At 39.2% G+C, this 27,194-nt stretch overlaps 1 protein-coding gene across 1 annotated transcript; it reads left to right on the plus strand.

Moving 5' to 3' along the window:
* Positions 1–1,462: 1,462 nt before the first annotated feature.
* SQLE (squalene epoxidase) lies at positions 1,463–26,117 on the plus strand. Its single transcript, XM_033202644.1, has 11 exons — positions 1,463–2,661; positions 6,148–6,400; positions 8,481–8,661; positions 10,278–10,374; positions 11,906–12,019; positions 12,108–12,279; positions 14,801–14,896; positions 21,934–22,076; positions 22,499–22,595; positions 24,613–24,700; positions 25,587–26,117. The coding sequence occupies exons 1-11, from the start codon at positions 2,371–2,373 to the stop codon at positions 25,777–25,779; spliced, it is 1,725 nt and encodes a 574-aa protein (XP_033058535.1). The 5' UTR covers positions 1,463–2,370; the 3' UTR covers positions 25,780–26,117.
* The last annotated feature ends 1,077 nt before the right edge of the window (positions 26,118–27,194 follow it).

Below are 27,194 nucleotides of genomic sequence, written 5' to 3' on the forward strand. Positions count from 1 at the left end.
GGAATCTAGAGATTAGTAGGGATAAGACTCAGTTATAAGTGTACAGTCTGAATGTACACTTATGGATAAAGTATGAATAAGGCCGGGAATGGTGGCGCACGCCTGTAGTCCCAGCACTTTGGGAGGCCGGGGCGGGCGGATCACTTGAGGCCAGGGGTTTGAGAACAGCCTGGCCAACATGGCGAAATCCTGTCTCTACTAAAAGTACAAAAATTAGCTGGGCGTGCTGGCCCACACCTTTAATCCCAGCTACTCTGGAGGCTGAGGCAGGAGAATCGCTTGAACCAGGGAGACGGAGGTTACAGTGAGCTGAGATCACACCACTGCACTCCAGCCTGGGTGACAAGAGCTAAATTCCGTCTCAAAATAAACAGTTATGTGACTTGGTGAAGGTCAATGGCGATTTGGTGGAAGAGGTGACAATGCAGCCACGCTTCAAAAGGCAGAAGGGATTTGCACCTATTATCATAGGGGTTAAAGAAGGCAGTCCAGAGTTAAGAAACAGGATGAGCAAAGACACTGAGGTAGGTAAGTTTCATCGTAGTATAATAAGGGCTGTCTCACTCCGAGACTTTTGCACACTTTTGTTGCTCCCTCGGACTGCTTGTCCTGACTGTATAACCTCCCCCTGGGCGCCTCACCAGACTCCTCCAGGCCTAGGGAAGGACCGCCTCTTGTTTCCATGGCTCCCTCTCTAACCACCCCCTTCTCAAGATACCTATGACACGACTATTTGACTTTTTTGCCTCCGAGCCCCCACCCCTACGTTTCTGGTCTTGAGAGAACAGGGGCTGGGCGCATCCGTGTATCTCTAACCTGAGCACCTGGAGTATCCTTTCCTTTTAAGGCAAACGCCTACTCATTCTTCCAGCTTCAGCTGGAATGTCAGGCTCCCCACGCACTCACGGCCTTCCCTTCCACCCTCTCCACATACACAGGGCAGGGAAGCTGTGTCTGATTCCTCTTTCGGACTCCAGGGACTGACACATCATAAGCGCGCAATAAGGGCTAGCGGAATGAATGGAAACGTTCCGACCTGAGGCAGCGGATCACCCCAGGCTTCTCCAAGCGAGCACACCTCTGTCCAGGGAGGGCGCAGGAGATGGAGCTGCTGCGGTGAACCGACCCCGACCCCGGCCCCGGCCCCGGAGCGCATCCCAGGCGACCCCTGGCCCCACCCCGGCAGGAGCCCGCCCGCACCCATCCCCACGCCCCCACCCACACCACGCAACATCGCCCTAGCGCCTTTCGGGGCGTCGCCGCGCAGGCTGCGGCGCCTGCGATTGGCCAAACGCGGCATAGCGCCATCTCGGCCTACCGCGCGGTGCGCGCCCTCATTGGCAGGCGGCTGCGAGAGCAGGGTGGGGGGCGGGGCCAGCACGCGGAGTGCGCAGAACGGGCGGACTCGCGCCTGAGCCCCGCCCCTTGGTCCGTCGCCTGTACCAACCCAGCCCGGGCTGCTGAGGCGCGTGGAGCCGGGCGGCGAGCCGGGGCGCGCGACGGTCACTCTGGTTACTGCGGCCGCGCCGCGCTGGGGAAAGCCGCCGCCCGTGAGGGATGCTGGTAAGGTAGCCATCGGGAGCCGCCGCCGCCGTCTGAGGGAGGTCCCCTGGCAACCGCCTTTCATCGGTGGGGAAGCGAAGTCGCAGTTGGCGGGTTTGGGGGCCAGCGAAGCGGGAGGCCTCTAACTCGCGAGGTTGGAGCTGCACTGCCCTGGAGCCGCACTCTTGAGTCCGAGGCCATCTTTTGTTGGAGAAGGCGGCGGCGCAGGCGTTTTTCCGAGGTTGGGCTGTGCAGCGTCGCCGTCCGCGGAAAAAGAAGCCTCTGAGCCCGCGCTGGCCCGCGGCCCCTGTGCCTTCCGGTCGCTGCTCGCCGTCGCTGTCGCCCGAGGCGAGACCGCGTTTCCCCCAGTGCAGAGGTGTTTCTGTGACCCTCCCTTCACTCCCATTCCCTTCCGAAAGGGCACCTGCTGTTGGTGGGAAAAGAAATTATAGCACGAAGAACCAGTATCAGAAGAGTATCTATCCAACACCCGCAGCAACCGCCCAGGGAACACCATCAAAAAAGAAAAAAGGGAGTATCTGGATTGCCTGGGCGAGGAGGAGCGAGTCTGCTCGGGAGCTGTTCCAGCAGGCGATTTTTAAATGCTGCTTTCTACGTCCTGTACAACTTGGTTTAACATACTTTTACACTAACTTTATATGATTTTTAAAAACTGGTCTGATCGGACTTCTCCTCTTGGGACGCTGTTTAGTGGAGTCTGGCCGGCTCTTCGTGCTCCTCTTGGTACGGCATTTTGGGGGGAACCTTAAACCCACCCGAGCAGGGAATCTCCGCCTTGACCGGTGCCACCAAAGAAGCCTTGGAACCATGTGGACTTTTCTGGGCATTGCCACTTTCACCTATTTTTATAAGAAGTGCGGGGACTTCATCACTTTGGCCAACAGGGAGGTCCTGTTGTGCGTGCTGGTGTTCCTCTCGCTGGGCCTGGTGCTCTCCTACCGCTGTCGCCACCGAAACGGGGGTCTCCTCGGGCGCCAGCAGAGCGGCTCCCAGTTCGCCCTCTTCTCGGATATTCTCTCAGCTCTGCCTTTCATTGGCTTCTTCTGGGCCAAGTCCCCCCCTAAATCAGAAAATAAGGAGCAGCTCGAGGCCAGGAGGGTAGGTTGATTTCAAAGCGGGAAGATGAATGTCTTACGTAGAAGTGGGATTGGGTTCGCTCAAATGTAAGTTTTATTTAAAGGGCAAAAGGCGGTAGGTTAGTGCTTGTATAAATTCTCATGTATTTTTTATTTTAAACTCTTTGCTGTGCCTTGGTTACATCTTTGACCTTCTTAAGAATGAATGAAAACATTCGTTTCATTTAACATTGGCTGAGCCTCAGATGGAGGTTGGATATTGATTTGATTATGAAAGATGGAGTGAAACATTAGAATTTCACTTTGAAGGAGGAGAACAACCACTTTCCATGATGGAAAAGTTTTTAAAAATTCTTGGGTAAGGATTGGATTTGTGCCTGAGGGAGAAAGAAACGTGCTGCGGGTAAGGCCAGTACTTGTAAGAAGTGAAAGCTGACTGGGGAAAGTGACAGAACAGTTTGAAAAGCAGGCAGAAGGAAAATGCTCAACATTTTGAGGCACTGGGTCCAAAGTCCTCCTCCCCCGAATATTGGAGCATTGAGTAAATGCTTGCAGTAATGTCCTAACGCCAAAGGCCAGCTCTTCAAATACAGGTGTAGTTGGGATTCCTGCAAAGGGAGCAGAGGCGGCCACTGGGAGGAGATGAGGGGAGAGTAGTTTGGGCCAGATCATTTAGGGCATGTTGGCAATGAGTGTTTGGACTTTTTCCCAAGAGTTCTTCCAAGAGCACTGGAGGATTTTAAGCATCGGAGTAACATTATTTGATGTTTACTTTTTTAAAGAAAATTTTTATTTTTTGAGACAAAGTCTCGCTCTGTCGCCGAACCTGGAATGCAGTGGCGTGATCTCGGCTCACTGCAACCTCCGCCTCCCTGGTTCAAGCGATTCTTATGCTTCAGCCTCCCAGATAGCTGGGATTACAGGTACATGCCACCACTCCCGGCTAGTTTTTTTTTTTTTTTTTTTTTGTATTTTTGTGGAGGCAGGGTTTCACCATGTTGGCCAGGCTGGTTTCGAACTCCTGACCTTAAGTGATCCGCCCACCTCAGCCTCCCAAAGTGCTGAGATTACAGATGTGAGCCACCGCGCCTGGCCTGACTTTTACTTTCCAAAAAGAACATTGCCGTTACTGTATGGTGAATGGGTTGTAGGGGTACAAGAATGGAAGCAGGACTATCAGGCAAGAGACTATAGCAGTAAACCCACACTTGCTTTTTAAAGTTTTGCGCCACCATTTCTGAATGTGAGATCTTTGGCAAATTGCTTAATTTCTGTGAGAATCTGTTACCTCTTCCATTAGCTGGGAATGGCACCACCCTTGCTGGTAGTTAATACCTAGTCTATAACCGCCTAATAATAGTAGCTGTTAATATTAGTATAGAGATAATATACATCTCTTAGGATTAGCCTTCTGAGTAGCGCTGAGTTCAGTGACATGGTGAATGGGTTTGAGGAATGGGAAAGGAGGGAGAGGGAATCCTTAATGTTCAATTTGAACTCTTTCGTATTGTGGTCTGAGATCATTTCCCTTAAGGTCACTGAGCTGTAGTTCAGGTGGCTGGAATGCTGTTCCTGTTTTCATGCTGTGTAGAGGAATTTTGGAGTAGGAAAATTGGGTTATCAGCAATCAATACTGGTTGCATTTTGTGAATGCCCCAGGCTTTGTCTTTATTTTTTTTGAACCAGGGAGTTGTTAGATTGTGATCTATTGAGTACTAAGTTCCCATTAGTGCTTACTCTACTGATGAGGCTCTGCAAGGCCTGTTTTCCTCCAGAGCTCTCCTTTCAGGGTGTGTGTGTGTGTGTGTGTGTGTGTGTGTATAAAACAGGAAAAACTTATGAAGAAACACATTTTTGGTTAAGATGACAAAAGGGGCTTGTCTTGCCCTCTATAGTAATTTAAATATAGTCAGTTCTGGCCATTAAGACATACTAATGGGAAGAGTAGAATATTGACATCTTTCTGTAGTAAAGGACAGAAAAGTATTTTTCTAAGAGAAATTATGTGATAAAAGGAATAGGCATGACTCCCAGTCCATTATAGAGGTCAAAGAATGTTGGGCGGGTGTTAGAATCACAGAGTAAAGCTCTCACGGATTTTACGCTTCGTCTTCTTCCTTTTTGCTTGATAATTTTTTAAAAACCCCTTCAAATGGCATTTAGTCTTACCTTAATCATTAAGGTCAGAGAACTCAAGGAAGGTGGTTCCTTGCAATTCTGTATCTGAAATGTATTCAAATGTGTGACTCTACCTACCAAGAAGAAATACTACAAAATTGAATTGTTCATTGTAAAAAGCCAGTGTGCACTATTATTCTCAGTGGTCATAAATCTCTCCAAACAAGACTTTGCATCTTTTTATGATCAAAGTTAAAGTTTTGCTGTCAATTCAGCCAGTGATAGGTTTAATGTTTTTCCTTGTTCCTTTTTTGGGGACCAACTGTTTGACTAGGATCTCTTAGAATATCAGGATGGGGAAAAAGGAGGGTTAAATTAAATATGTGCTTATATGTTAAGGACCAAAATTGTAAACAAGTCAAATCCTAAGGGTCAGTATGAGTTATTTGTTCTCTTGTAATTTTGTTTATTTAGATAATCTTCAATTAATAGATCGGTAGGCAAGATTTGACAATCGTTTAGTCATATAAAAGTGATGTTAAATTGAGATAGATTTTTCCAATGAAAATCCAGAAAGAGAAAATAAAGATGAATAATGAAAATATCTAAGGCCAGGCGCGGTGGCTGACGCCTGTAATCTCAGCACTTTGGGAGGCTGAGGCAGGCGGATCACCCGAGGTTGGGAGTTCAAGACCAGCCTGACCAACATGGAGAAACCCAGTCTCTACTAAAAATACAAAATTAGCTGGGCGTGGTTGCACATGCCTATAATCCCAGCTACTCCGGAGGCTGAAGCAGGAGAATTGCTTGAATTCAGGAGGCAGAGGTTGCGGTGAGCCGAGATTGCGCCATTGCACTCCACCTGGGCAACTAGAGTGAAACTTAGTCTTAAACAAACAAACAAAAAACAAACAAACAAAAAGAAGTTATCTAAAAGGTGCTGAATAGTTTGTAAGATGAAGTCAAATCAGAAGTTGTAAGTGATTTGCATCTCGTTGATTCCCAGGATATATTTGAAGAATTTAGTTATTAATGATACAGTTTGCCCTGTAAGAAGTCTTTGAAGTCCCTCATGAGCATTTATTACATTCGGCCCAGTGTGGATTTCTAAATATGTCTGTATAACATTTTCCAAATATCATGTTTAGAAAACAATAAATATTTAATTTTATTGGGATAATATGACACACTTTTATTTAACGAATATTTTGATATCATTGATTATTATATATTATCTAGATTTTAAAATGTAACAATTTGTTTGGTTTGATAATGTTGAGTATCTAGCTTTAGCCCAGGATGCGAAAGTCCAGTGTGTCTACATAGTAGTAGCCTGATTTGAATCTAACAGATTTGGATACATAGTTTACCTTTTTTTTTTTTCAAACAGCGCAGAAAAGGAACCAATATTTCAGAAACAACCTTAATAGGAGCAGCTGCCTCTACATCAACATCTTCTCAAAATGACCCAGAAGTTATCATCGTGGGAGCTGGCGTGCTTGGCTCTGCTTTGGCAGCAGTGCTTTCCAGAGATGGAAGAAAGGTGACAGTAATCGAGAGAGACTTAAAAGAGCCTGACAGAATAGTTGGAGAATTCCTGCAGCCGGGTGGTTATCATGTTCTCAAAGACCTTGGTCTTGGAGGTAGGTTCATATTGATTTTTAGGAGAGTTACGTGGTATAAACAAGCACTCTTCATTTAGACCATCCTATGACCAGTAAGAAGGTACTCCATTTTATTTTCATTTATAACATTTTCTATACTCATTTACCAACAAATTTGCATGAAAATGAGAGCAAAGGATAAAATAAGCATTTAATAGTATGATTACATGTGAATTAGACTTAATGAGATATAATAACATGGCCAAAAGACTGTAATGGTCAAAATTAAGGACTGATAAATCCTAGAATGAGGGCATTAAATTTTGTGAAAGGTGAAGGGAACTGTCATTTGTAGAGAGTGTATTGTATACTTGTTAGTGTTATTACGTAGAATCTTATTTAAGCACCATTCATCCATTCAACCAGTGCTTTTTAAGCACTGGCTATTCATTTAGGAAAGATTTATTCATTGCCTACTTTGTGTGGGGATGGGGTGGTGGGGTAGGGTGGGGTGGGGAAGGTGGGAGAGAGACAAAGAAGCAAGCCCTCCCCTGTCTCTTTTTCCAAGGTCACTTATCTTATCATCAGAGTCTACCCTCATGACCTGATCACCTCCTAAAGGCTCCATCTCCAAATATCATCACATTGGGGATTAGAGTTTTAGCTTAGGAATTTTGGGAGGACACAAACATCCAGTCAATACCATATTTAAACATTTTATGTCACTAATATATATACTAGAGTCCACTTTTTCACTTGACATAAACGTATTTCCAATACTGTTAACCATTCTTTGTCATTATCATTTTAAGCCCAAGCATAGTAGTTTTTCAGTTGACTTCATCATATACTTCACTTTTCAAACTTAGATGAATGTTTAGGTTATTTTCAGTTATCCTTTTTTAGGTAACACTGTAGTGAACCTATTCTTGCATGTAACTTTAAAGATTATTAAATATATCTTTAGGATGAATTTCTTACATGGATTTCCAAGATTAAGATTATTACATCGAAGGATGCTAATGTCTTCATGGTTCTTGATAATTATTGTTATATTTTCTAAAATATAATATTAGTTTATAGTATCACCAGTAATATATGAATTTATCACTTTTATCATAATCTCATCAGTGATTTTGATGGTGTCCTATTGTTTTAATTTTTACTTAATTGATTTTATCATTTGAACATTTTTTTCTGATTTGTTCACTGTTTCTGTATTGCTTTATATGAATCATCCATACATGTTTTTGTCCATTACTATTGGCATCTTAATATTTTTCCAGTGGTTTTTAATGAGTAAATTTTATTATGTATACACATATTAATCGTTTGTTCTATTTCATATGTCTTTCCCAAAGTATTGTTTCAGCTTTTATTTTTAAAATTAATTTTTAAAATTTCTAATTTTCAGTTGGCACTTAGTTATATTTTCTATTGAAAGTTTTTTCTTTTTCAACTTCTTTTGCTGCTTTAGATTTAAGAAAGCAATTTTTACATGATTCTGATGAATTCAGTGTTTTGTTTGCTGCCATTTAAAGTATTTGATGTACTAAAAAGTTCTTTGCAGTTTGTCCTGAGTCAATTTTGATGGATAGTATGTAATCATCAACAGTTGGGGGATAATTCTACCCTTCCATTTGGTTTGGAAAATCTACTTTTTCATATATTCAGTCTTTATATATAAATTGGGGTTTTTTTGAGTTTCCATACCAGTTTTATTTTCTTTTTATTTTTTTTGGTGACAAATCTACATATTCATACAGTGAAAAAAAGTGTTAAGAAGGACTGAATGTGTTCCTATGTCTTTATGGCAGAATAGGTTTACTCAGGAGAGGATTGTGGTTTATTTCATGTTGCATTTTCTTGCTGAAGTGAAGTGGAATTACAGACCTGAAATAAGTTATGTTGTTATCTTTAAATGATATTACAGATTTGCTAAGACTCTCATTGACCTCCAGAAGCATCATGGTTTCTGAAATAGTTACATTAATTTTGTTCGGTTCTCCAGATTTGAAGGCAGAGACTCATTTTTGATGTGTGTATGACCTCCTTGGTTCTTAGTTTAACTCCGGGTGTGTTAACAGAATTGATTGTTTTGAACTCGATTGTTTTGCAGATACAGTGGATGGTCTTGATGCCCAGGCTGTAAATGGTTACATGATTCATGATCAGGAAAGCAAATCAGAGGTTCAGATTCCTTTCCCCCTGTCAGAAAACAATCAAGTGCAGAGTGGAAGAGCTTTCCATCACGGAAGATTCATCATGAGTCTCCGGAAAGCAGCTATGGCAGAGCCCAAGTAAGACCACAGTTTCAAATATACAATTACTAAAGAATCAATATATTTAAATTTGACCTTTGTACAAATAAGATTTTCAAATTTTAATGAATTTTTGGGGCATAGTCTAGAACATCTATATATTAAACTATCAGAAGAGTGTTAGATATTCAGTGCTTTTCTTGAGAATATCATATAGAGAATTTTCCTTTGACATAGAACTATGAAGAGTTCTTTGACTAAATGAAAATTATGTATTTTTATGTGATTGGAATTTAGAGGATATATTTGTAACTAAGGCATAAGTCCATTTGTGCACATTTTGGAGTTTAGGTTTGTGGTTATGATATTTTCTATTAGAAGTCAGGATATAAAACTGCAAGGAGAAATCCCTGTTTCATTCTCACTAAAGACCCAGTCTGTTAGGACTGGCTTCTTCTCTTGATTATTAACTTATATTTACCAGTAACCTTTAAAACACTAATTGAAGAAGTTTTAAGCATGAGAACCCTCATGTGATTGACACAGACTAAAGTACTGACAAAGCAAGTGAAGAAGTAAGTGGACTTATCTTTCGGACTGAAAAGACTTGATATCCATGGAAGAAGAGTGTGTTCACTGTATGAAAATGAAAAAATATGGCCAGGTGCCGTGGCTCATGCCTGTAATCCCAGCACTTTGGGAGGCTGAGGCGGGCAGATCACGAGGTCAGGAGTTTGAGACCAGCCTGGCCAATATGGTGAAACCCCGTCTCTACTAAAAATACGAAAAAATTAGCTGGGCCTGGTAGCACACGCCTGCAGCCAGCTACGTGGGAGTCTGAGGCAGGAGAATTGCTTGAACCCAGGAGGCAGAGGTTGCAGCGAGTCAAGATTGCGCCACTGCACTCCAGTCTGGGTGACAGAGCGAGACTCTGTCTCAAGAAAAAAAAAAAGAAAATGGAAAAATATTTCCAAATATAAAGATTATAAAAATTACCTGTGATCTTTCTGACTAGAAATAATTACCCTTGTTTTTTTTTGAGACGGAGTCTCGCTCTGTCACCCAGGCTGGAGTGCAGTGTCGTGATCTCTGCTCACTGCAACCTCTGCCTCCCGGGTTCAAGCGATTCTCCTGCCTCAGCCTCCTGAGTGGCTGGGATTACAGGTGCCTGCCACCACGCCTGGCTAATTTTTGTATTTTTAGTAGAGATAGGGTTTCACCATGTTGGCCAGGATGACCCTGATCTCCTGACCTTGTGATCCACCCACCTTGACCTCCCAAAGTGCTGGGATTACAGGCGTGAGCAACCATGCCTGGCCAGAAATAATTACTCTTGACAGTTTGCAGGATGCATTCCAATTCTTGCTTTCCCCTCTGTGTATCAATGTATGAGGATATGTGAAGTTTCTCTGCCTATATTTTATTTTTTAACAAATTAAGATAAAAATCCAATGTTACTTTTTAAGATATTCTTAAAATCATTACATTAGTAATATGTATTAAATGTTGATAAATTAGAAAATAAAAACCACACATTGGACACATGTTTGCACACACATGCATGTCCAGTTTATATGGATAAACTGGAGATAAGGAATTTAATTTAAATTGCTGAAATGTGCTGCTTTAGAAATATATTTTTTTTTATTCTTTAGTGCAAAGTTTATTGAAGGTGTTGTGTTACAGTTATTAGAGGAAGATGATGCTGTGATGGGAGTTCAGTATAAGGATAAGGAGACTGGAGATATCAAGGTGAGAAATACCAAATGTCACCTCTTCTAAGAGATGTTGTTTTTCCTTCTTTTTCACTTACGGCTTTAAAAAAGTAGGCGTACCATTTTACAGGTTGAGTATCTCTTTCTGAAATGCTAGGGATCAGAAGTGTTTGAGATTTTTTTATTTTCTTCAGATGTTTGCATTATATTTACCAGTTGAGCATCTCTAATCCGAAAATCTGAAATTTCAAATGATCCAATGAGTATTTTCCTTGTCATATTGCTGCTCAAAAAGTTTTGGATTTCAGATTTTTGGATTAGAGATACTCAGCCTGTGTTATTTTTCGAATGGACTGAGTTATTTCTAAGCCCTATGCAGTAGGATAGGTTTCAGATTGCAACACATTGTGCTTTAGAGGACCTCAGAAGGCTACGCAAAAAGCTTTTTAAACAGAACTAATATGAATACTTTTGAAACTGAGTAATATACATCAGCAGAGAAGCAGAGGGGAACCAGTAGAGGAAAGAAGGCAAGATTTAACGTAAAAGAAATGATTCAGATAAAATGAGCAACTTAACTCAGGCAGCAGTGAGAGAATCTTTTTCAAAACAATTTGTCCTTTTATTTTATTTATTTATTTATTTATTTATTTGAGACGGAGTTTCACTCTTGTTGCTCAGGCTGGAGTGCAATGGCACGATCTCGGCTCACTGCAACCTCCGCCTCCCAGGTTCAAGCGATTCTCCTGCCTCAGCCTCCTGAGTAGCTGGGATTACAAGCACGTTTCACCGCACTTGGCTAATTTTGTATTTTTAGTAGAGATGGGGTTTCTCCATGTTGGTCAGGCTGGTCTTGAACTCCCAATCTCAGGTGATCCGCCCACCTCAGCCTCCCAGAGTGCTGGGATTACAGGCGTGAGCCACCATGCCCGGCCAATTTATCCTTTTTTTAAAAAAAAGTTTATTGTAGTAAAAAACATGTAATTCTGGACTGCTCCCCATAGGGTTACCACCTCTTAGAAATTGTACTGTAATGAAGGTGACTGGAATGTTTTCGGGTTACCACCACTTAGAAATTGTACTCTAATGGTGGCGACTGGAATGTTTTCTCTGCTTATGTCATAGTATTACAAATACATGTAGTCATTTGTACAAAAATTCTTCTAAGCCCTTGCTGCTGACTAAAAGCACTATATGAAGTTAGAGAATTTTAGAATGAAAGAATCTGGCTAGTCCCTGGAATTTGTAATGAGATTCACGCTCTATGTTACATGCCTGCCTTGTCGTTGTTTCCCCCATTGTCTTTCAAAGTGGAGAGTAATCCCAGATGGTTTGCATGGGAGGGCTGCAAAGGGAGATGGTCCTCAGCAACTCAGAGGAAGTGTCTAAACACTGCTCATGCGTTATCTGAAGCCCACATAAGTTTCTTCAATAGTATTACCTTCAGCTACCCTCTATAATGCTATCTGATAATATATTTAAATCCCTTCATGCACATTTTTAAAGAATGGCTGTTTTTACTGTGTGTTTCTGACTACTAAACTGAGTAGTCTTCATTTCTGTTATAGGAACTCCACGCTCCATTGACTGTTGTTGCAGATGGGCTTTTCTCCAAGTTCAGGAAAAGCCTGATCTCCAATAAAGTTTCTGTATCATCTCATTTTGTTGGCTTTCTTATGAAGGTACTGTAGGAGTGTATTATTGTAATTTCAGTAAAATAAACTTGAAATTTGAAAATTATTAAAACATTTTCTTTTTTTTTTTTTTTAGAATGCACCACAGTTTAAAGCAAATCATGCTGAACTTATTTTAGCTAACCCGAGTCCAGTTCTCATCTACCAGATTTCATCCAGTGAAACTCGAGTACTTGTTGACGTTAGAGGAGAAATGCCGAGGAATTTAAGAGAATACATGGTTGAAAAAATTTACCCACAAATACCTGGTAAGAAACGGCATCTTCAGTTCTTACAAAAGATGTGTCTAAAATAGGCCAGAGATAAGGATGGCAGGTGAAACATTCATCCAGTCAACCAGATATGCTGGAACTGAACTACTTAAACTAGCACATAAAAAAAGCAAAACAAACTCCAAATTAAACAGAAAAGTTTCCGGCCAGGCACAATGGCTCATGCCCATAATCCCAGCACTTTGGGAGGCTGACGTGGGTGGATCACCTGAGGTCGGGAGTTCAAGACCAGTCTGACCAACATGAAGAAACCCCGTCTCTACTAAAAATACAAAAGTAGCTGGGCGTGGTGGCTCATGCCTGTAATTCTAGCTACTTGGGAGGCTGAGGCAGAAGAATTGCCTGAACCCGGGAGGCGGAGGTTGTGGTGAGCCGAGATCGTGCCATGGCACTCCAGCCTGGGCAATAAGAGCGAAATTCCATCTCAAAAAAAAAAAAAAAAAAAGAAAAGTTTCAATATGTTTTTGTCAGGTAACAGCATAGTTTTTAAAAATAATTGTTTTTATTGGCACATATGGTATTTTTAAAGGTTGTCTCTGGACAGGAATCTGTCTCTGAATTCTTTAAATATCTCTTATACCTGAATATTTTTGTGCTTGGTTTTTGTAGTAATGATAGCTGCCATTTCTTGAATGCTTACTATAAAGTGTTTAGCAAACAATTTCATTTAATCTATGTAACCACTCTGTGAGGTAGGCATTATCATTATTCTCATTTTACAGATGGGAGAACGAAGATTCAGAGAGATTAGTTAGCTCCTCCAAGTATAAACTACTAGTAGTGGCAGAACCATGGTTGATATCAGGTCTGTCTGTCTGTCTCTTTGAACAGACATGTCCTGTCTGCAGAACATGAGAATTGTAAGGGATCTTCAGAGTCATACTAGTTTTGAGTTGAATACAAAGGCTTCATGAAATTTAGATATCTTTGTTAAAATATTAATAAAAATTACTTTTTCACAATTCTTAAGTTTTCATGGTACAGTATTGAGGATCTTTTTTTGAGAATGGGATGATGTAGGAAAGAAATGTAAAAAACATTTAAAAATTTTGATAAAATTGAAGGGAAACCCTGATTGTCAATTATGATATGATTGGAGTAATAGGAAACTATTTTTGGTATGAGTACATTTTGTTTAAATATTCTTTTTTTCAAGTTATTTTTTAAACTAAGTGAAACCACTTTAGTCACAAATTATTAACAGAAATGAAATGAAATGAAGTGGGTAAACTTAGATTTTAAATAATGACATTTTCAACATGTACATGGAAACATTTCAATAAATTTTCATTTAGTTAAGCCACTTTTGAAGCTTTCAGATGGGGAAATTACGAATTTTTATGAAAAGGGTTGTCCATTGCCTGATATTTTTAGCGTTTATTTTTCTTTTATTGTAAATGCGGTGGTTTTTCTTTCTTTTTTTTTTTTTTTTGAGACAGAGTCTTGCTCTGTTGCCTGGGCTGGAGTGCAGTGGCCGGATCTCAGCTCACTGCAAGCTCTCCGCCTCCCGGGTTTATGCCATTCTCCTGCCTCAGCCTCCGGATTAGCTGGGACTACAGGCGCCCGCCACCTCGCCCGGCTAGTTTTTTGTATTTTTAGTAGAGACGAGGTTTCACCGTGTTAGCCAGGATGGTCTCGATCTCCTGACCTCGTGATCCTCCCATCTCAGCCTCCCAAAGTGCTGGGATTACAGACTTGAGCCACCGCGCCTGGCCGGTTTCTCTTTTTCTTATTTTTTTTTTCCAATCCAGAGGTTAATTGGAGTAGACTGCCCTGAAATTATGGGGAGAAACCATTGGTAGGTTTATATTAGTATTAGTTAGATTACCAAGATTCTACCCCTTGTATGAATGGAATAATTTTCAACAGAGGCTTCTGCTACTCTCTTCCCAGATTACACTGCGAATTGTATGACAGTTCATTTTCTATATAAGTAGCACAGAAATTTAAAGCTTGCTTGCAAGTACCTCAGAGATGAGCTAATCCAACCATTTCATTTTTATAGATGAAGAAACTGAAGCTCAGAGAGGTAGGGCTGGCTTGTGCTTCTAAATCAAATTCTCTCTCTAGTGTACATACCCTCCAGCTGTTTGTGAATTAGTAGTGTATTTCATCTGATTATTACCAGAATATATTGATTATAATACATTAAATATTAAATATGACAGTAGTCTGTTAACATTTGGAAGAAAGGTGGGTGGTTTTCTCCCTGTTTCATGTCATCTGAATTTGCCTCATTGTTTTTTCATTCAGTTGTATATGTGTTTATATTAATGTTTTCTTAGATTCCTTAGTCATTCCTTAGCATTAATAGCTAAGTGCTTAATGAATAATTGTATTAATGAAATAATTAGTTCTTGATTTATCACAAGGGATATATGTAACAACCATAACAGATGTATAGTAGGCATTTGTTTATATTTGATAAGAAAATATGTGATACTTTGAAATTGAAGTGTTATAACCCAGTTCTTTGGGTGTGTGGGATTGATTGCAGATCACCTGAAAGAACCATTCTTAGAAGCCACTGAGAATTCTCGTCTGAGGTCTATGCCAGCAAGCTTCCTTCCTCCTTCATCAGTGAACAAACAAGGTATTATTTTTTGGGCTTATTTTATAAAGGAATCAATATTCCAAATGACAAATACATGATTACATTTATACTGTTACGAGTAACATCTGGGACAGATAGTTTGTTACTGTGGATTCGTGCATTATTAATACCAAAATTAGTTTTATGATCTATTTAGTTATTAACATTGAGTGTATAGAAGTATTGTGCTAGTCAGGGAAACAACAGGTAAAAAACTGACCTTGACCTAGAGAAGGCAATTTTCTACTTAGGAATGTAGACCGATAATTTTACAACACTGTTGATAAATTTTGTAATGAAACCCACAGATTCAGTGTCAAGGAGTATGCAGAGCAGGGAGGGAAGCTTGTGAAGTGGGAGGGGTAGTTAGGGAGGACATTGTTCAGGAAACAGTGGAAACAAAGGACCTTGGACCTGGAGGATAAGTGGGAGTGCATGAGGTGGACAGTAAGATGAGGAACTTCTAAGTAGATGGAATAACACTGCCAAGGGCTGAGAAATGCTGGCACTTTCAAGGAACTCAAGGAGTTTCCTATGGCAGGAGCATAGGGTGAGTGTCAGAGTGGTAGACAGATAGGATATATGTTTAATATTTCATCTTTCAGACAATAGAAAGTCATTCGAAGTGTTTTTTTGCTTTAACTTTATTGATGTGTAATTCACAAATCATTCAGTTTGCCCATTTAAAGTGTACAGTACAGTGATTTTTTTTAGTATATTCACAGTGTGTGCATCTCCACCACAATCAAATTTAGAACATTTTTATCTTGCCCAAAGAAACCCATTGGTATTCACTCCCCATTTCCTCCCAACACTTAGCCGTAGGCTACCCCTAATTTACTTTCTGTGTCTAGATTTGTCTGTTTGGGATGTTTCGTAAAGGCATTGTATAGTAAAGCCCTTTGGAACTGGCTGTTCATTTAGCAAAATGTTTTTGAGGTTCATTCATGTTGTAGCATGTTTCAGTTCTTCATTTGTTTTTATGGCCAAATAATCTTCCATTGTGTGGCTATATTACATTTTGTTTAGCCATTTATCAACTGATGGATATTTGGGTTGTTTCTACTTTTTGGTTATTACAAGCAATGCTGCTATGAACATCTGTATGCGAGCTTTTGCATGGACATATATTTTCATTTTTCTTGGGTATATACCCAAGGGTGGTATTGCTGGATTATATAGTAATTCATGTTTAACTTTTTGAGGAGCTGCTAGACTTGTTTTCTAAAATAGCTGTCCCATTTACATTCCCTTTAGCAATGTGTGAGTTCTGATTTCTCCACATCCTTGTCAATGAGTGAACACTTGTATTATCTTTGTGTGCATAGCCATCGCAGTAGGTGTGAACTAGGCCTTTTATCATTGTGCTTTTGATTTGCATTTCTCTCATAGATAATGATGTTGAACATCTTTTCATATGCATATAGGCCATTTGTTGTTTGGAGAAATGTATATTTAGACTTTGCATTTTTTTTTAATTGGGCAGATTTAAAAATTCTTTGTTGTTGAGTTTCAAGAGTCCTTTTTATATTTTAGATACAAGTCCCTTATTAGATACGTGATTTGCAAAATTTTTCTCATTCTGTGGGTTTTCTTTCCATTCTTCTTGATGGTTTCCATTGAAGTACAAATGGTTTAAATTTTCATGTTTATTTTTTCTTTTGTTGCTTGTGCTTCCAATGCCATATTTAGGAAGGCTTTGTCCAATCTAAGGTCAAAAAGATTTACTCCTATATTTTCTTTCTTCTTTTTTTTGAGATGGAGTTTCGCTCTTGTCGCCCAGGCTGGAGTGCAATGGTACGGTCTTGGCTCACTGCAACCTCCACCTCCTGGGTTCAAGCGATTCTCCTGCCTCAGCCTCCCGAGTAGCTGGGATTATAGGTGCTTGCCACTATGCCCAGCTAATTTTTGTATTTTTAGTAGAGATGGGGTTTCACCATGTTGGCCAGGCTGGTCTCAAACTCCTGACCTCAGGTGATCCACCCGCCTCAGCCTCCCAAAGTCCTGGGATTACAGGTGTGAGCCAACATGCCTGGCCCGTTACTCCTGTATTTTCGTCTAAGAGTTTTATAGTTTTACCTCTAGTTTAGGTCTTTGATCCATTTTGAGTTAAATTTTGTGTCTGTTGAGAGGAGGGGGTCCAGCTTGATTTGTGTGTGGATATTCAGTTGTCCCAGTATCATTTGTTGAAAAGACTATTTGTTCCCCAGTGAATTTTCTTGTCATTGTGGTCAAAATTCCCTTGACTGAAAGGTAAGGGTTTCTTTCTTTCAACAATATTTTGTAGTTTTCAGAGTATAAGTTTCACATTTCTTTTGTTAAATTTATTCCTAAGTGTTTTACTTTTTTTGATACTTTTGTAAACAGAATTTTCTTAATGAGGCAGTGGCGTGATTAGACTTTTATTTCAGGAATATACTCTGACACTTTTTGGAGGATGGTTTGGAGGAAAGTCCAGTAAAACATATATTAAGATTATTTAATTATTCTGTCAGTGATGATAAAAGGGCAGAACTAGGGTTGTAAAATGAAAGGTAATGAATAAATTTGGGTAATATTTAGGATGTAGAATTTACAAAACATGGTGATGATTTGGATATTGTAATAAGAGAGTGAAATCTCTTGATGTAAATTCCAGGTTTCTGGTGTAGATAGTTTTGCCAGCCATTTGCTGACATAGTAATAGGAAAAGGAGTTAATTGGGTTTTCTTTCTTTTTTCTTAGTTTGTCTTAAAGGTTTGCTGATTTTATGTTTTCAAAGAACCAACTTTTCATTTTGTTATCTTTTGTATTTTTTTCATTTCATTTATTTTGGCTCTGATCTTTATTATTTTCTACTAATTTGGGGTTTGGTTTGCTCTTGCTTTTCTGGTTAAGATGCACTGTTAGGTTGTTTATTTGACATTTTCCGGCTTTTTTGATGTAGGCACTTACTGCTATAAACTTTCCATTTCCCTTTAAGTATTGCTTTTGCTGTGTCTCACAGGTTTTATATGTTGTCTTTCCATTTTTATTTCTATCAATAAATTTTTTTTTTTTTTTTTTTTTGAGACGGAGTCTCGCTCTGTCGCCCGGGCTGGAGTGCAGTGACCCGATCTCAGCTCACTGCAAGCTCCGCCTCCCGGGTTTACGCCATTCTCCTGCCTCAGCCTCCCGAGTAGCTGGGACTACAGGCGCCCGCCACCTCGCCCGGCTAGTTTTTTTGTATTTTTTAGTAGAGACGGGGTTTCACAGTGTTAGCCAGGATGGTCTCGATCTCCTGACCTCGTGATCCGCCCGTCTCGGCCTCCCAAAGTGCTGGGATTACAGGCTTGAGCCACCGCGCCCAGCCTCTATCAATAAATTTTTGTATTTACTTCTTAATTTCTTCATTGACCCACTGGTCATTCAAGAACATATGGTTTAATTTCCATGTGTTTGTATAGTCTCCAAAGTTCCTCATATTACTCATTTCTAGTTTGATTCCATTGTGGTCAGAGAAGATACTTGATATGATTTCAATTGTTTTTTGAATTTTTTAAGTCTTGTTTTGTGGCCTACCCATGATCTATCCTTGAGAATGATCCATTTGCTGAGGAGAAGAATGTGTATTCTGCAGTTGTTGGATGAAATGTTCTGTGAATATCTGTTAGGTCTCTTTGGCCTATAGTCCAGATTAAGTCTGGTGTTTCTTTGTTGTTTATCTGTCTGGATGATCTATTCAGTGCTGAAGGTGGTGTGTTGAAGTCTCCAGCCATGATTGTATTGGAGTCTATCTCCTTAGTTCTAATAATATTTCCTTTATATGTCTGAGTGCTCCAGTATTGGGTGCATATAGAATTGTTACATCCTCTTGCTGAATTGACCCCTTCATCATTATATAATGACCTTTGCCTCTTTTCATAGTTTTTGTCCTGAAATCTATTTTACTGATGTAAGTATCATTACTGCTGTTTTTTGGTTTCCATTTGCATGGAATATTTTTTTCCATCCTTCATTTTTAGTCTGTGTGTCTTTATAGGTGAAGTGTGTTTATTTTAGGCAACAGATCGTTGGTTCTTTTTTAAAATCCATTAAGCCACGTTATGCCTTTTGAGTGAAGAGTTTAGTCCATCTACATTGAATGTTATTATTGGTAAGTACATACTTACTATCACCATTTTGTTATTTTCTGGTTGTTTTGCTTTCTTTTCTTCCTTCCTGCTTTTTGTAAAGGTAATTTTCTCTGGTAGTATGTTTTAATTTCTTGCTTTTAATTTTTTTTGCCTATCTCTTGTAGGCTTTTGATTTGAAATTACCATGAAACTGGCAGATCATATCTTATAACCCATTATTTTAAACTGATGACAACTGATTACACAAACAAACAGAGAAAACTAATAAAAACTACACTTTAACTTTATCCCCCTTGCTTTTTAACTTTTGTGAGTTTTGTACCTTCATGTAATTGCTTACTGCTCGTTAATGTCCTTTTCTTTCATATTGAAGAACTCACCTCAGCATTTCTTGTGGGAAAGGTCTGGTGTTGATGAAGTCCCTCGACTTTTGTTTGTCTGGGAAAGTCTTTATTTCTTCTTCATGTTTGAAGGATATTTTCTCTGGATATACTATTCTAGGATAAAAGTTATTTTCCTTCAGCACTTTCAGTGTGTCTTGCACCTCACTCCTGGCCTGTAAGATTTCCACTAAGTGTGCTGCCAGACATTCTGTATGTTTCCATAGGAAACATACAAAAGCACAATGATACTATGTACTGCCAGACATACTAAGCCAGGAGTTTCACACCAACCTGGACAATAAAGCAAGACCCCATCTCTACAAAAAATTAAAAGATTAGCAAGGCGTGGTGGCGCGTGCCTGTAGTCCCAGCTATTTGGGAGGCAGGGTGGGAGGATCACTTGCTCTAGAGCTCCATTGTTTGTTGTTTCCTTTCTCTTGCTGCCTTTAGGATCTTTTCTTTATCCTTGACCTTTGGGAGTTTGGTTATTAAATGGCTTGAGCTAGTCTTGTTTGGATTAAATCAATCACCAATCCTTGCTTGGTGTTCTGTAGCCTTGTGCTTAAATATTGGTATCTTTCTCCAGATTCGGGAAGTTCTCTGTTATTTTTTCTTTGAATAAACTTTCTACCCTGATCTTTCTACCTCCTTTTAAAGGCCAAGAACTTAGATTTGCTCTTTTGAAGCTATTTTCTAGATCTTGTAGGTGTGCCTCATTCTTATTTTTTCTTTTGTCTCTTCTGTGTATTTTCAGATAGCCTGTTTTCAAGCTTACTGCTTGATCAGTTCTGCTGTTGAGATTCTGCCGTGTTCTTCAGTATGTTAACTGAATTTTTTATCTCCAGAATTTCTGCTTGATTCTTTTTAATTTCATTTGTTTCGTTAAATTTATCTGATAGCATTCTGAGTTCCTTCTCTGTGTTATCTTGAATTTTGTTGAGCTTCTTCAAAACAGCTATTTTGAATTCTCTGAAAGCTCACATCTCTGTTACTCTAGGATTGGTCACTGGTGCCTTATTTATCAGAGTTAATTTAGTGAGTTTATGTTTTCCTGGATGGTCTTGATGCCTGTGGATGTTTGTCAGTGTCTGGGCATTGACAAGTTAGGTATTTATTGTGGTCTTCGGAGTCTGGGCTTGTTTGTACCCATCCTTCTTGGGAAGGCTTTCTAAGTTTTCAAAGGGAAGTGAGTGTTGTGATCTAAGTCTTTGGACATAGCAGTCGTATCTGCATTAGGGGGCACCCCAAGTCCATTAACATTGTGACCCTTGCGGACTCGTAGAGGTACTGCCTTCGTGGTCTTGGGTAATATCTGGGAGAATTCCCTGGATTACCAGGAAAAGAACTCGAGGTTCTCTTCCCTTACTTTCCCTCAAACACAGAGTCTGTCCTTTTCTGCTAAGCTGCCTGGAACTGGTGGGGGGAGGGGTGACACAAGTATGCCTGTGGCCACCACCACTGGGCCTGTGCCGAGTCAGACCTGAAGCCAGTACAGCACTGGGTATTGCACAAGGCATGTGGCGATGACTGCCTGGTCACCGCTGTTGTTCCCTCAAGACTCAAGAGCGCTACAGTCAGTACAAATCCAGCCAGGCTTGTGCCTTTCCCTTGAGGGCATTGAGCTCCTGGGGGCCCAGGACTGGTCAGAAATGCCGTTTAGGAGCCAGGGCCTGGAGTTGGGAACCTTAGGAATCTCCTTGGTGCTCTATTCTACTGTAGCTGAGCTGGCACCCAAACCTCGAGATATATTCCTTCCCACTCTTCCCTCTCCTTTCCTCAAGCAGCAGCCTCTCCCCATGGCCACCACTGCCCCAGGCCTGCAGTGGGTACTGCCTGGCTGCTTCTGGTGTTCACTCAAGGCTCCAGGGATCTTCAGTCAGCTGGAGGTGAATGCCGCCAGACCTGGGTCTCTCCCTTCAGGACAATGGGCTCCCCTCTCACCCAGGACGGATCCAAAAATGCTGTCCAGGTGCCCAGACCTGGAATCAGGGATCCCAGGAACCCCCTTGGTGCTCTGTCCCACTGGCCAAGCTGGTACCCAAGCTGATTTTTGGTTCTTATGAAGGTGCTTTCCTTTGTGGATAGTTGTTCATTTTAGTGTCCCTGTGTGGGAGGGGGATGATCGCCAGAGGACTTGCTTTTTATGCCTGGATACTTGTAGATGCCTGGATACCTGTAGATTTTTTTAATTTACTTCATATTTTAATTTTAAGGCAGCCTTATAAATGTATTGACATTGTTGGACTTGTCATTAGGTTTGTATATGAGTTTCATGAGGGCAGAGACCACACTCTTGTTATTACTGTATCCCCAGTGCCTGGCTACCTGTTAGGTATTGATTCAATACAACATTGATTCAATACAATATTGATTCAATACAATATTGATTCAAACAACCCTTGAATTTTTGCCTCAGCAAATTTTAATCATGATTTGTTTCCATGTATTTTCACATTTTTCTTATTATTAGCTTACATCAGTAATCTTTATACATTGAGTTGTCTTTCTTTTTGTCTCAAGTGATGCTCTAAGATAAAGTCTTCATTACCTCTCTTCGTAGGTGTTCTTCTTTTGGGAGACGCATACAATATGAGGCATCCACTTACTGGTGGAGGAATGACTGTTGCTTTTAAAGATATAAAACTATGGAGAAAACTGCTAAAGGGTATCCCTGACCTTTATGATGATGCAGCTATTTTTGAGGTAAAATCAATTATTTTGACAAAAATGTCTCAAAATGGATTTATTTCTGAGGGTTAAGAGCAGTGGGGCTCTGATGGGGAGATCTGTACTAAGGAACCTGAGCTTTATAATAGCTCTTAGGCATCTTGCTTAGGCATGAAGAACCTGACATGCAACCTGCGAATCATAGAGAATTTCTAAATTTGAATATTATGTAACACTGGATTGCTATGGGCCACTTAGCTCATAGTGGCTATAAATTTAGCTTCAGTGTCATATAACCCATTGCTCTGAAGGTGATTTTTTTTTTGTAAATGATAAACATAAGGCAATATTACTTGCAGATAGTCCTTAGAAGGGTAAATGTCAGTTTGAGGGGATTATAAACATCAGTTTGTGCTTTTTATCCTTACCATATAATAAATGAGCTATTTCTTTTTTAGGCCAAAAAATCATTTTACTGGGAAAGAAAAGCATCTCATTCCTTTGTCGTGAATATTCTTGCTCAAGCTCTTTATGAATTATTTTCTGCCACAGATGGTAAGTGTAGCACTTTTTAGTGAGTATTTCTCAATTGCAGATTTTTAGCATAGGAAAGGAATAAAAAAGTTAGTGATTTGTCCAGAAATAAAAATATTACCTGAGTTTGCTAACTCCCAAGTTGGTAGTTTTTTTAAAAATTCCATTTTGAGCAACAGTTTTAGTTTTAGTTTGGAAGGGTAACTTTAGTTTTAGTTTGGAAGGCAGTGGAATTTCCTTAGACAACATTAATAGTAATGCCTCAGTAACATATTCATTATTTTGATTTCCTTTGGTGCAGACTAGATCATTCATGTCCCCACACACACAAGATTGTGATGGAAGGTGTTTTTGGCCATGTATTAAAAGGCAGTAGTCTTTTTCTTCCTAACACTAGTTTCAATTTCTTTTTAACGTAGTATTTTATAAAATGAATATGAGCTGTTAATCTTGTCCCTGTTAAAAAGCACAAGTAACAATGCGTTCACTCTTTACTTATTTGGACTATTTTGGTGTTTTTGTTTCTGTTTCCATATTATAGAGAGGTCATGGTCAATGTATATATTATAGAAAACACAACTTAGCAGAAGCAGTGTTAGAAATGGAGGAAAAGAGGCCAGGTGAGATGATTCATGCCTGTAATCCCAGCACTTTAGGAGGCCAAGGCAGGAGGATCGCTTAAAGCCAGGAGTTTCACACCAACCTGGACAATAAAGCAAGACCCCATCTCTACAAAAAATTAAAAGATTAGCAAGGCATGGTGGCGCGTGCCTGTAGTCCTGGCTATTTGGGAGGCAGGGTGGGAGGATCACTTAGGGCCAGGAGTTTGAGGCTACAGTGAACTATATACAGTGAGCTAAATACAATAGTAGGTTAATGAAACTAGGCTTTACAGTTTTCAAGAATACATATTGACTCAAATGCCATTACTTTAGTATATCTGCAACATAGTTCTTTGTATAGATCATACAAGGCCCTAGTGGTAAGTGCTGTGGTTATAATTACAAAAGATGACACAGTAAAAATGCTTTCTGTGGCCTCTATAACCTTTAACTCTTCCTAAGAAAAAAAAACAACCAAAAAAACTCCCACAAAACCACCAGTCTCACTGGTTGTGATTTTTCCAAACAGATTTCTCTTGCTAAATTGGCATAGAAGTTAAAATGGCTGGTTGGGCAAATGAAAGTAACTAAGTTCAGAGTTTTGGGCAAATAAAAAGAAAAGAACTAAGTTTAGAGTTTTGGGCAAATAAAAAGAACTAAATTTAGAGTTTTTCTGAGCTCTTCTTTCTAAGCTTTTCTGACTTCTTGAGTTCTTACATTATGAATTTGAATCTACCAACAAAACATTTTTTAAAAGCTTACAAGAGTTTAAAAGCTTACAAGAGTCTTGTAACAAAAGTTACAAGATTGGAGGAGGAAAGACCTTTATTGGAGCAAAAGTTTACCTGTTGCATCCTTTACTTTTTAAAAATCTGTTGTAAAGAAAAATCTAGGCATACCTGAACAGAACATTGATTCTAAATGGTTAAAAAGATTATCAATTGATTATACGATATGGTGAGGGTTTTATGAGTTACTTTGAAAGGTATTAAAAACTTTATAGATATAAGGAATTACTATTTATCGCTACTCACAGCTCTTCTTTTCACTTGATAATTTACTGCTTAGAGATACTGGTTGGGCATCTTAGAGACTGGGAATCTGGTTTCTAGAATTGTGTTAAAAAGAGCTTCCAAAGTATTTTGCGTCACTTAATGAATTAACAGCAAAATCAAGGAAGTACCTTTTAAACAACTCTTCCAAGACCTAAATATTAGTAATTATTTACTAACAGAAAGAAGTTTATTCATATTTATATTACTTTCCATAATGCTGATTATGGAATTTAAAAGAAATCCTGGTAGTTGAAATTCTAGGACTAGATATTTAAAAATTATCTGCAAGATGTAGCGTTTGTTCTCATTTTTTCTGACATATCATTAGGACCCTACAGAAGTGTGTACACATATTTGATTATTTTTACAATTTTATTTTAGATTCCCTGCATCAACTAAGAAAAGCCTGTTTCCTTTATTTCAAACTTGGTGGTGAATGTGTTGCGGGTCCTGTTGGGCTGCTTTCTGTGTAAGTTATGATGGCACAGAGGATACAAATCTGCCAGATTTTCTTAGGACTGTTCAGTTGATGAATTACTGCAAATCTTTCTTCCTTACACATTTTGATATTTTATTATCTATTAGTATCCGAATGAGAAGGTGGCCCAAAGAAATGAAGAGAGGCAATATTTAGTGCTGTTTTCTTTCTGGGAACAGCACTTAAAGGTGGTGGTAGAGGAAGCTGTAACCCTTGATTAAAATAGAAGCTTGTTTTTTGCCTATGGATTTATCCATATGTTCTGGTCTCTGGGAACCAGGAATAATTGAGAAATTTTAATTGAGAAATTAGTTTCATTGAAGTACAGGGACTTATACAACCCTGTATTAGTTTTGAACATACAGACATATGTGGAGCTATTCCTGGAAAGTCTACAAAGTGAAATCTTTCGAGTTATTTCTCATCTGCAAAGTGATCCTTTGAGTCATTTCTCATTAGTCTGTAATCTGAATGTTAACACTGATATTTTAAAAGCCCTACATCCCAACAGACCAAGCCATCTGGGTATTTCAGCATGGTATCTCAGGATGAGTAAACAAAACAGCCAAAAATACATGACTTATGTAAACTAGAGTTACAGGAGTTACTAGCTTCTTTGAAAGGGATATAGTCTAAGTATTTTTTCTTATATATTTTTTTAAAGAAGGGCAGGGGAGTTTGCTCCTGCCATCAAACTTAACATGCAGACATGTTTGTGAAGTCCTCTAAAATGTAGAATGTTTGATACAGAATTATGGTGCTTGGGTGAAAAAACGTTAGGATGTTTGTTGAGCTTTATAGATTATATGTAATTGGAATCTCTGGAGTAAATTTTAGTTTCTGAGTCTTACCAATATGTATTTTTTTTCTATTACAGATTGTCTCCTAACCCTCTAGTTTTAATTGGACATTTCTTTGCTGTTGCAGTCTATGCCATATATTTTTGCTTTAAGTCGGAACCTTGGATTACAAAACCTCGAGCTCTTCTCAGTAGTGGTGCTGTTTTGTACAAAGCATGTTCTGTAATATTTCCTCTAATTTACTCAGAAATGAAGTATATGGTTCATTAAGCTTAAAGGGGAACGATCTGTGAATGAATATTTGGAACTTACCAAGTCCTAAGAGACTTCTGGAAGAGGATGTGTATAGCCTAGTACCATACCACTTCTAAAGTGGAAACTCTTGGACCCAGATTTGGATTAATTTGTTTTTGAAGTTTTTTGTATATAAATATGTAAATACATGCTTTAATTTGCAAAATGAAGGGTAAAACAAGTTAGATATTTAAAAGAAATGGTTGTTTACCATAAATTAGTGCTAATACTGAGGAGAACTACAGTTTTTCTTTTCTTTTGAATTTAGTATTTGAGATGAGTTGTTGGGACATGAAAATAAAATGAAGAATGAACTTTCGTGTCTTTTTGTTTCTTGTTGTGGGCTCATTTACATAGCTTCATGATAATGAAAAAAGAAAAAAAAACCAAAGTGGGATGAAAAGTGCAGAGGGAAACCTGTTCTACTAAACAACTGGGGAAGTTGCCTTAATGTCTTCACCTTGATTTCCTCATCTCTCTAGTGAAGCAATTTCATAAGGTTATTTTCTTTAAAAAAAAAATTCCTTATTTATATTATTTTGGGGCTGTGACTCAGATTTGAACTGAAAGGTTCTTTGCTGAGTTCTCTAAAAATATCAGATTCTGACAGGAAGGACAATCAAGGGCTATATAAGTTCCACTGTATAACATTTATAAACCAGGCCAGAATGACATCAAGAAACAGTGAGTGAACAAATAAGCACTTGTAATACCCAGTATCATACCTTAAAATCCATTAGAATTGACTGGGTTTATCTACAGTAAATTTGAAGAGCCTATGGACGTTCAAAGGGTATCATAAAAGTTCAGTAAATCTCCAAATATCATGAAAGTAAATTGTTACTTCTGAAAGAGCAGTAAAATATAACCTGGCAAATTAAGTTACTACTTGAGATTCTAACAGGGCTAAAATAACTTATAAAGCTTTTACAATAAAAATTTCAATTTTTAAGTTCTTTCAGTTGAGAAAAATACTGGCCAAATCACTAGCAAGCCTTGTTTTAGCAGAGTATATGGTGGACCCATTTGCGTGGTTTCATAAGATTCCCATCTAACTGACCCTAAACTTCTATTTTCTGGTTAAAAACTCACTTTCCCAGATCTGGCCTTTTTAGCAGTTAGCTTTCTTTTCAGAGAACTAAAGATCTCACTTCATGTGGTTATTGTTAACAAGATGACAAATGAAAAAGAACAAGGTATCTTTGAGACATAGTTGTTCCCACACGCAATCTTTGCAGGCAGTGAGACTTCCAAGCTCCCTACATACCAAGCAACAGTTCACTTAAAATTCTGCGCTGGCCTCGATGCCCTCATGGCCAGGATTCGAGGCTACCCTTGTTCTCCATTGAGACTCCTTGCAAATCCTTTCTACTATGATAGTGAAATAATCA

This window comes from Trachypithecus francoisi, unplaced genomic scaffold (assembly GCF_009764315.1).
Source record: "Trachypithecus francoisi isolate TF-2019V2 unplaced genomic scaffold, Tfra_2.0 Lachesis_group7, whole genome shotgun sequence".
NCBI lineage: Eukaryota > Metazoa > Chordata > Mammalia > Primates > Cercopithecidae > Trachypithecus > Trachypithecus francoisi.